Here is an 11,333-nt window from a genome sequence, read left to right as displayed (position 1 = left end):
TACATATATACATATATACACACAATTTATTTAAGGTGTGTGTGTATATGTATGTATATATATATATATATATATAATTTATTCAAGGTATATGTGTATGTGTGTATATAACGGCTGCTGGCAGCTAAAGGTTTGAGTTTAAAATCCTCTGTTGTAATCAGATTTAATCTGAGCGATTGTTCATTGTTCTCAGCTTTGGGATCTGGAGGTTTCCTGGCTTTGAGCCAGATCAGGGCCCAAACAACAAGCGAGGCGGGTGTGTGTGTGTGTGTGTGTGTGCGTGCGTGCGTGCGTGCGTGTGTGTGCGCGTGTGCGGTGTCTGTTCCTGATATGGAAATGGCATTAATTACAGACAACAGATGGGACCTTCAGCCTTTGCTCAGATTAAATATTAAATACCTACAACTCTCACTGATCGAGCTTCAGCGTCTTCATCCCGGAGTTGTTTCCTCCTCTTCCTGTAGCACCAAATCTAAAGTCTGATACATAATCTCAATCCAGCCATCATCCCCAGATGTCCATCTAACTGGTCAGAAGACGAGGTTTTACTTCCTGTCAGCTCGCCGGCGTCGGTTCTGATGATTAACTGGTCTTTTGTTTTTGTTTTCCAGCGCCGGGCCCAAAGGGGACAACATCTATGAGTGGAGGTCGACCATCCTGGGCCCGCCAGGCTCCGTGTACGAGGGGGGGGTCTTCTTCCTGGACATCGCCTTCACGCCCGACTACCCGTTCAAACCGCCCAAGGTCAGCAGCTTCATCAGACGGGTTCAGAACCTTCAGTGTTTGGGTCGAGCCTGCAGGACGTTCAGTTTGGGTCTTATTTAATTAAATGAAGGTCAAAAGGGAGGCGGCACGGTGGCTCAGTTGGTAGAGCTGCTGCCTCTCAGTGAGAAGATCGCTGGTTCAAATCCCAGCCCGGGGCCTTTCTGTGTGGAGTTTGCATGTTCTCTCCGTGCTGCGTGGGAAACTCCAGTTTCCTCACACAGATTGGTAACTCTAAATTGTCCCTGGGTGAGAGAGAGAATGGTTGTTTGTCCCCAGGTGTCCCTGTGATGGACTGGAGACCTGTCCAGGTGTCCCCCTGCCTCTCACAGTGACTGCTGGACATGGGCACCAGTGACACGAAAAGGACGAAGCGGGTAAAGATGGTCGGTCTAAAGGTCGACATGAAAAGCTTCTCCTGATGGACACGAGGTCGTCTGTGACTCAGTTGTGTAAAATTTAAATATTTGATGAACAACAACCTGTTGTTTGACGGCTTGAGTGATCTTCACTGACAGAGTGATCAATATGATGCAAATAACTAAATATACAAAGTGTTTAACTGGAGTGTAGTTGTAGATTTTAGATCAAATATAATGTTTAATTGTGATTTAAGGGTCTAATATAAACCGTGTGAACACATTTGCAGAGTGACTTCTTCACTTGTTGGTTAAAACAAACTGAACGAAGCTAAAACTAGCCAAAAGGTGGCTAAAGCTAAAATACATCAAAACTTTGGCTAAAAGCTACAATTAGCAGAACTTGTGCTAAATGTAGCTAAACCTTAGCTAACAAACAAAATGAACAAATAACTGGAATGAATGCACAACAACCTTAGCTAAAAGATAAATGAGCAGAAATTTAGCTAAGGATTAAGTATTAGCCAAACCTTAGCTTAAAGCTAAAATTAGCATCGATAATGACCTAAAAGTAAACGCAGCAGACAATAGCTGAAAGCTAACAGGAGCATAAGAAGACAGAAGTGAGTGAAGTTTAGAGATTAAAGTTTCTGAAGGAACTGAAGAGACCTCCATGTTTTCTATAAGAGGTTTTTTGTAAATAAAGTTAAATAATTTAAAGTTACTAAATTGTGACATAAAATCACGTTGTGCTGCTGATCAGTTTAAACATTTAGATTAGTGACTAAAAATATTTAACTTTGAAGAGCTTGGATGGAAACTGTATTTTGGTCGTTGTCCGGTTTGAAAATCATCGACTGTATTTGAAAAAGGTTAAATATTAAAAAGTCAACATTAAGTTAAATCATAAAGGAGGAAGTTTTGTAAAAAACTAAAAATGCTGCTCTGGAGTGTCACAATTCAAACAAAGCTGCTTTTCTAACCTTTAAATGTCTCTTAGTCTAAATACTTCCCATGATTATTCTCAAACTAACAGGAAGTGTTAATTAGTTCATCTGGAGTCGTTAAGTCATCGACCCGATGGCGCAGCGCTTCGACCAGCGAGCCGCTTTAATCCAAACCCAATTCTTGATGACGAGTTTAGTGAAATCTCTAAAGTCGAGCGGGTTTTCTTCGTGTTTTTGAGGTGAATCTGGAACAGAATGTGTTTGAACATGAACTAAAGGATCTACAGGAGGAACGAAGAATTTAATTCTGAGGTTGTAGGAATAAATTAATCTGATTAGATAATTTGACCTGGTGGGGCGGTACCATGCTCATGAAGGGGGTTCACCCAGGGTGAGGCTCAGCCGTCGTACTGACCCCTGTGGGAATCAACAATTCATAATTTCATGTTGGGGCTGCTGTTTTAATGATTTACATTATTAGTGTTTATCTTAGGTCCTTAAATATTGCTTCACTTTATATTTTAGCTGTTTCTGGGTGTAACTGGGACCTTGGGTGCACAGTCTTGTTCCACCTCATGTACCACATGTGACGCGAATGATCATAAAGACACTTGAACTTGAGAAAACGTCCCTCGCATGAAACACAACGTCGACGTTTCCCATTTTAAACGAACCGATTTCTATAAGATGAACGTTTTAATTTTTATAAAAATGGTTCTTCGTTGGTGGAAAATTCTAATTATTTTTAAATTTTTGGAGAGTTTTTGCCGTCTAACGTTAATAAGCAGGTTCAGATTAATTTTAGTTTCCTGAATGTGGCGACAAAATGATCCGAACGTTTTCACTCGGCAGGAAAGTTCTTGACAGAAAGAGACGAACATGAGACAGAACTGAAGCTGTTTTGTCTTAAAAAAAAAAAAAAGTTGTATCCATCCATCCATCCATCCATCCTCCTCTTGTTCTGGACTCAGGTCTCGGGGCAGCATTTATTTATTTGTTTTTGTTTGTTTCTTTGTTTGACAGACGACTCAAACAAATCCTGCAGCTCCGGCCCAGATTTCTGAGGCCGGGGGGGGGGGGGCTCGAGTGTTTCCGCTCTGTCGCCCGGTCCAACACACTCTGATCTGCAGCCAGAACCGCACACAGCAGAAATACACCTTAGCTGCTAAGACCGGACCCGCTGCTCGACCCGGTTTTAATCGCAGGACAAATCTGCCAGGTGGATTTGTTTCTGTTTCTGAACCGGAGCCAGCAGAGGAGCTCTGTAGATCCGGAGGGGGAGGGAGCTGCGGTTATTTATAACACTGGTGTTTGGGGGGGGGGGGGGGGGTCGAGGCTCGTTAGAGGTTTCCTGTGGAGGATCTGTGGGTCAGGAGGTCCAGATGTGTGCAATTACAGCTGCAGACAGAACAGAGGTGTCGGGATCGAGCACACAAAGAGACCAGTCGCTGGAGGTTCTGAACCGGTCCGGGTGTCGGAGAGGAGTTCTTGAGGCTGTGGCTGGAAGGAGGATGTTACAGGAGAACAGAACCAGTTGACACTTTGGTTCTGGAGTCCAGTTTGTCCTGAGACGACAGAGCGGTTATTGTTCAGGGCTGTGATTTTACAGCGTGCTGCCCCCTGGTGGTCAGCTGCTGCATCAGGCCTCTGGTTAAACATCTGTTTTAAAAATCCTTCAAAAAGGAGTTTTCTGCACGTGCAGCAGTGACAGGCGGGCCCTGGTGGAGCTCTCAGCCCGACCCGACACAGCGGTACTGATGCTGATGCATGAGAGTTGATGTGAAAAAGGAGAAAACCCACAGAACCTGGGCTGTTGGCTCCGTCTCTGCTTCCTGTTGGATCCTTTAAGAATCGGTTTATAAAACAAATTATTCCTGAAAATCCCTGAAGCTCAGTGCTGTTTTATATTTTATGAGTATTTTCATCAGCAGCCTGTAAATTTATTACAACGTAGACAAATGTTGTATCCTCCTGAAACAAGCTGGAGCAGTTTAAAGATGAATAATTGCATTAAAACCAGTTTATTTGTCCTCGTTTTATTTTTCTTGTTCCGAATCCTTTAGCTCGGGGGGTTTCTCAGGTAAACCAACACGGTGTTTGTTTTGGTCCTCAGGTGACGTTCCGTACGAGGATCTATCACTGCAACATCAACAGTCAGGGCGTGATCTGTCTGGACATCCTGAAGGACAACTGGAGCCCGGCCCTCACCATCTCCAAGGTGCTGCTGTCCATCTGCTCCCTGCTCACAGACTGCAACCCAGGTAGGACCGCACGCCTCGCACCCGTCTAATCCCATTTATTACGAGACGTCGTTTTTTAAAAACCTGAACCACAGCTGCAGCGCACGGCTTCTGTTGGACGTGTTCAGGCAGGGAGAACTGGAATCCAGTGAACCTCCTGGGTGGAGTGTTCTTCCAGAAAGGGCTTCTGCTGGATTTGAATCCTGATGGAGTCGAGTCGCTGCGTCGTTTCGTTCCAGCGGTGATTTATTTCTCCTCCAGCGAGGGAGGATGTGTTTCTCTTCAGAAGGAATCTTAATGTTCTGCTGCCGTATCCAGAAGGAACTGAAAACACTTGAAACACGTTGTGACTGCTTCAGCCGGACCTCCCCTGAATGTAATCTGACCCGTATTGATTCAAAATGACCTCAGAGTCGTGTTCGGTTCTGATCCAAAGCTAACGAGCCTCTCAGTCACGTTGAAAGACGCATCAGAGACGGGACCTGCCTCGCCGACGCCGGCGTCCATCATGTTCCTGCGGAGTGGAGTCCGTCGGAGCGATTCTCTGGGTGTGTTCAGGTTTCTTTGAAACGTGCTGGGAGCGTTTCATCTGAAGACGAATCGTTACACAACAAGGCGCCTGCAGAGATTAAAGCCGCGTTCAGCCAAGGAATAAATTATAAAAGCCCCGGATAGATGGACCCGATCAGAACATCTTCTGTTTAAGGCTCTTTTTATTCAGTGGCTCCTTCAAACGATCCGCCTTCGTGCCGTCTCTGGGCGTTCATACATCTCCAGAGCCGGCCACGTCTCTTTAAATAAAGCGAGCATCGAGGAACCCAAAGAGGCGCGGAGCAGAACTCATCCGGGCTGACGTGGATAATAACGCATTAAATGTGTGACCACGTCTCTCAAAACGTGATGGATTAAAGTTCCTGTGTGTCGTCGTCGATCTTCCCTCGGTAATAAATCCATTTATTTTCCAATCCCTGGATGAGTGGGTGCTCAGACCCGATGTCGTCACGTTATTGAGCCTCAAGACCAGCTTCCAGTTTCCTGTGGACCGTTTCGCCTCTGTTGCTACCTCGCTTCGCGGCACAAAGGAGCTCCAGGGGTGGGCTGGCTTCGACTCAGCGCCTTGATCCTTTCAGAAATCACACAGAAGGTGTTGAAGTCCGGCTCGAGGGGCCGTTAGTCACATTCTTCTTTTCTGCAACTTTCTGTAAACTGTTGCCGTCTTATTGAAACGTCTGGCAACGTTGGTCAAAATGTAAAAAATAAAGCACTGAAACACTTTGGCCCTCCATGTTCAGTTCTTCTGCCTCTTTAAAGTCCACTACTTGAGTTTGGCTCTACCCTGAAAACTTCAATCTGAACACAAATTAAACGTAAACTCCAGCGTATGTTGGAATGTACGAGATTAAATTAGAGCTCTAACTACTAGTGAGCAACTTTGTCTCATTCCAGAGCGTACACCTTCAGCTAACGTGCTAACTTCAGGAACAAGCCCAGATTAACACGACCTGATTAATCCTTCGGGGTGTTGTTTCTTGTTGGTTTTAGACTCGTCTCCATCACTCTGGATGTTTTTAAAACTGATTTCTTCTGCGTCTGCAGCCGCCTTCACTCAACGTGCTGAGCTTCTGAGAGACACGACGATGTTCGAGCGCCTTCTCGTGTCACTGTGTGCCCCGAACAACACTTTTTACATTTCTCTGCATTTGTTTGGCCTCATCGCGGATCTTGTTTCCAGTGACTGATTTGTTGCTGAACTCAACTTTGATGTTTTGCTGAAAACGTCACCTGGCAGAGAAATGGAAACCGACGAAGACAAAGTTGCTCGGTTGAAGAACATTCTTTTAGATGTCGTAGACGCAGATTTCAGCTCACATTTAAAAACATCTCAGTCAAGTTTTGACTCGTGGTTGGCACACGCACTCTGCCATGTTTGTCCTGAGGGCGGACCCAAGGCTCGTTGCTCTTTCAGCTGATAACTCAGGTTTGTTCACGAGTCTTCGTTCAACATCAACGTCTGAACCAGCTGCAAATCTTAAAGTAGGATCTCGCCCAGCTGCGACTGTCGGCAGCTAATTGGCAAACGGCGTTCATGAAGAAGTCTCCAGATAGTCTCAAAACGTTTGCAGGCGTCCTCAACGTCCTCGCACGACTTGCAGCCGTCTCAAACCCGTCAGTTGTTTTAAATCTGTCTCAGTTCATTTGCATAAGTTCTTCGACCCGTCTCAATAGCGCTAACCCTTTTGTTGTCACCTGAGTGGGAACTGTTCTGACAGAAAGCCTCTGACATTACAGCCCTCCATGCCCAGGCTCAAAAACCTCTTCAGTGATTAATAATAATCATTTTAAACTGCCTGTCTTCATTTCTAAAGTGAACTCCTGTAGATTAGATCATGGAAATGGAGCTAGCTGCTGAGGTGGGTACAGTAAGGGTTGAGACGGGCAGTTTTACCAGCTGATTACACAAAAACAGTCTGACTTTCAACCATGAGCTCCTCGATACGCGCCCACACGGCTCGCTGGTCGGTTGGTGAAAAACAGATTTCAGTGAAACTACAACAGAGAATGTGTCGTTTCTCTCACGGTTTGAGTCTCCACCGGTGAGATACGACCTTAAGCAGCTCCCTCAAAGACTGCTTACGAACCACAAAACGGTTAAATCGGGACAGTTTCTTTATTTCATCTTTCATCCAAAACACCTCATCGGTCTGAGACCTCCCAACAGGATCTGTCGTATTAAGTACTATTTACAAACCTAAACTCAAACAGAGAAAAGAGTCGCACCGCCCCATACGTCGCATCAGTCCAAATGTCTAACAAAGTGGAAAAAAAACATAAATACGTCGCGTCGCCGTATAAGTTGCATCTGTTACACGTCACCGCTGACGACCCGTAAATGTGGGCCGGTGTTGTGCCAGAAAACGATTGGCTGCCAAATGGCGGCCGCGGGAGGACTTTAACAAGAATTTCACAAGATTAAAACTTAAAAACAATTATTTGTTTGCTCGACATTCTAGTAAAGGTGTGTCTCAGTTGAACTTTTACTTCATAAATGCACTTCAATGGTCAAATCCTCTGCATTTCTCCGGGGCGGCGCAGTGAAATTAAGCTGGTTTGACGGTTGCTCCAGGCGAGCTGGATGAAGGTGGCAGTCTATGGCAAGCTGACTGTGTCACTAATAGCCATTGTTACCTATTACATGACACAACTGCATGCCATACTGCTCGAGTGCCATCTAGCGGCTGAAAATGGTAGTGTTCAATATTTTCAGTCAGAATGATATAAAACGGTCAGAGCTTGGCCAAAGATTGGTTTAAAATATGGAAAATATCCATAAATATGTTGCTTCTGTATATAAATTGCAGGGCATGTAAAATATGCAACAAAAAAAAAACACGACTTATAGGCCAAAAAATACGGTATTTATTGTGTACAAGTGTTTCCTTTGAATGCTGTGGCTTCGTTGCTCGTGTTGCTGAGTGCTGTTTCCTGATTAACACGTCGTCTGTTTTGTTTCAGCCGACCCGCTGGTGGGAAGCATCGCCACACAGTACCTGACCAACAGAACAGAACATGACAGAATAGCTAAACAATGGACGAAGAGATACGCAACATAGGCTGCCCACAGCGGACCCGTCCTCCCCTTGGACCCCCCTCCCCGTCGCTCTCTACCTCTCCCCCTTAGTATGTCAAAGCACACTCACTAAGTGCAACGGTAAACCTGCCCTCCTGTCGTCGCCCTCCTCCTCCTCCTCCTCCTCGTTTTATCTACATTTTCTGTGCAAAGACAAAAAAAAGTAAAACAGAAAAAAAATTGTCCTTTGTTCCTTGTTGACTTGAAAGCTTCTTTTTTATACAAAGAGTAGATTGGGATTTTTATTTTCCAATATCTGAATGTTGGAAGTATTGTATTGGAGAAAAAAACACAGAATAATATTATTATCATACACGTTGTCCTCCAGCTCTGCAGTATGTATTCTCGTTTTCTTAGTAGCACCTGGAACAAACATGCAGACGATGCTTTTACTTGGTTTCCCCGGATTTTGTTTCCTTTTCTGTATTTGTCCTCGTATGTTTTCTGCATGGGTCGGGAAGGTTTGCATCGGTGGAGTCTTCTCGCTTTTTAACCTCTTCGGATTTTGTTTGTACTGTATGTATTTTTTCAACGGCTTTTGAGGCAGACCACAAAAGTATAGGTCTGCCTGTGAAAGAGGCAGGACTTGTATATTTACTGGCTACCCGCCACCTCTGCGACTGCAGAGTGGTTTGTCGTACACTTGTATATCTGACGCACCCAATAAAACACACCGTGGTTGGCTTGTGAGAAACTGTCTGTGATTTGTGCCTGAACGTCACCCCCAACAAAAAGATGGAGTCACTGCTCTTCTTTGATCTAACCCTCAAATTGACCTTTATGACAAATCCACCACCTTACAACATAACTGCTGAAAAATACTACGTATTCTCATTTCTGTCCACTATAAACGAGTTTCTTTTAGAGACATTTCAGCGTAAATGATCGAATTTAAATGACTTTTTTTTTTAATTGTAGCTCCTTAGGGGTTTTTAGTTTTACAAAACTCCACAATTCTGTTATTTGACAATCCAAATCCAACACCGCTCATCACCCTGAACACACCATCCCCACTGTGAAGCATGGTGGTGGCTGCATCATGCTGAGGGGATGAAGGGACAGAGAAGCTGGTCAGAGTTGAGCTAAAAACGAAACTATCCTGGAAGAAAACCTGTTGGAGGCTGCTGAAGACTTGAGGCTGAGGCAGAGGGCCCGACGACCTGGAACATCCAACCAGAGCTACGATGGAACGGTCCAGTCAACGTCCAGAACCTAAACCCAACTGAGAATCCGTGGAACGACCTGAAAACGTTCAGACGCTCTTCATCCAAAATGACTGATCTATTTTGTGAGGAACCGGTGAAAAACGAGAGACTTCAGAGCCTCCAGTCCGAGCTGCAAACACGGTCTGAAAATCAGGACAGGGCGGCATTTGAACGCCTCCTCCAGGAATCTGGACGTCCAGTTCCACAGACCTCAGCAATGACCTTCAGAGGAGGGAAAGGTCAAAGGTCGTTTCCAAACTATCTGGAGTTCATCTCTACAGATGATTATTCACAAGTGAAAACCACTTAGGACAGCTGACAGTCTTCATAAGAGTAGATGTCCCACAAAACACACCCCGAAGGTCAGACTATGCAATACTCAAAGCTCCCTCTCAAACCTCAAGGAAAGGTCAAAGGTCACGACAACAATTAGAAAAAAGACTGAACAAGTACAAAACATGGCAGCAGAGCTCATGTTTGTAAAGATTCAGACAAACTAACTACAGATGAGACCGAAGTGGAGATACAGCGCCCTGCGAAAGTATTCAGCCCCTTGAACTTTTCAACCTTTTGCCACATTTCAGGCTTCAAACATAAAGATATAAAATTTTTATTTTTTGTGAAGAATCAACAACAAGTGGGACACAATTGTGAAGTGGAATGAAATTTATTGGATGTGTCAAACTTTTTTAACAAATAAAAAACTGAAAAGTGGGGTGTGCAATATTATTGGGCCCCTTTACTTTCAGAGCAGCAAACTCAGTCCAGAAGTTCAGTGAGGATCTATGAATGATCCAACGTTGTCCCAAATGACTGATGATGATTAATAGAATCCACCTGTGTGTAATCATGTCTCCGTATAAATGCACCTGCTCTGTGAGAGTCTCAAGGTTCTGTTCAAAGAGCAGAGAGCATCATGAAGACCAAGGAACACACCAGGCAGGTCCAAGATACTGTTGTGGAGAAGTTTAAAGCCGGATTTGGATACAAAAAGATTTCCCAAGCTTTAAACATCCCAAGGAGCACAGTGCAAGCAATCATATTGAAATGGAAGGAGTATCAGACCACTGCAAATCTACCAAGACCCGGCCGTCCCTCTAAACTTTCATCTGGAACAAGGAGAAGACTGATCAGAGATGCAGCCAAGAGGCCCATGATCACTCTGGATGAACTGCAGAGATCTACAGCTGAGGTGGGAGAGTCTGTCCATAGGACAACAATCAGTCGTACACTGCACAAATCTGGCCTTTATGGAAGAGTGGCAAGAAGAAAGCCATTTCTCAAAGATGTCCATAAAAAGTGTTGTTTAAAGTTTGTCACCTGGGAGACACCAAACATGTGGAAGAAGGTGCTCTGGTCACATGAAACCAGAATCCAACTGTTTGGCCACAATGAAAACGATATGTTTGATGTAAAAGCAACACAGCTCATCACCCTGAACACACCATCCCCACTGTCAAACATGGTGGTGGCAGCATCATGGTTTGGGCCTGCTTTTCATCAGCAGGGACAGGGAAGATGGTCAGACTTGATGGAAGATGGATGGAGCCAAATACAGGACCATTCTGGAAGAAAACCTGTTTGAGTCTGCAAGAGACCTGAGACTGGGACGGAGATTTATCTTCCAACAAGACAATGATCCAAAACATAAAGACACATCTACAATGGAATGGTTCACAAATAAACATATCCAGGTGTTGGAATGGCCAAGTCCAAGTCCAGACCTGAATCCAATGGAGAATCTGTGGAAAGAGCTGAAGACTGCTGTTCACAAACGCTCTCCATCCAACCTCACCGAGCTCCAGCTGTTCTGCAGGAAGAATGGGCAGAACTTCAGTGTCTCCATGTTCAAAACTGATGGAGACAAACCCCAAGAGACTTGCAGCTGGAACTGCAGCAAGAGGCGGAGCTACAAAGTATTAAAGCAAGGGGGCCCAATAATATTACACACCCCACTTTTCAGTTTTTTATTTGTTAAAAAGTTTGACACATCCAATAAATTTCATTCCACTTCACGATTGTGTCCCACTTGTTGTTGATGGACTGGAGACCTGTCCAAGTGTCTCTGTGATGGACTGGAGACCTGTCCAAGTGTCTCTGTGATGGACTGGAGACCTGTCCAGGTGTCTCTGTGATGGACTGGAGACCTGTCCAAGTGTCTCTGTGATGGACTGGAGACCTGTCCAGGTGTC

General features: G+C 44.8%; 1 protein-coding gene across 1 annotated transcript in view; it reads left to right on the top strand.

Annotated features, from left to right (window-relative positions):
• The window catches only part of ube2e2 (ubiquitin-conjugating enzyme E2E 2), a 44,615-nt gene extending 36,010 nt beyond the window's left edge, over positions 1-8,605 (top strand). The window contains exons 4-6 of the mRNA XM_037676076.1: positions 612-744; positions 4,182-4,329; positions 7,822-8,605. Coding sequence (XP_037532004.1) covers positions 612-744; positions 4,182-4,329; positions 7,822-7,919 — 379 coding nt within the window. The 3' untranslated portion in view covers positions 7,920-8,605. The remainder of the gene's footprint in view (positions 1-611; positions 745-4,181; positions 4,330-7,821) is intronic.
• The last annotated feature ends 2,728 nt before the right edge of the window (positions 8,606-11,333 follow it).

This window comes from Nematolebias whitei, chromosome 5 (genome assembly GCF_014905685.2).
Source record: "Nematolebias whitei isolate Nwh7 chromosome 5, NemWhi1, whole genome shotgun sequence".
In the NCBI taxonomy this organism is placed as follows: Eukaryota; Metazoa; Chordata; class Actinopteri; order Cyprinodontiformes; family Rivulidae; genus Nematolebias; species Nematolebias whitei.
The sequence above is the reverse complement of the archived record's forward strand: the minus strand, read 5'-3'. Positions and strand labels throughout refer to the sequence as shown.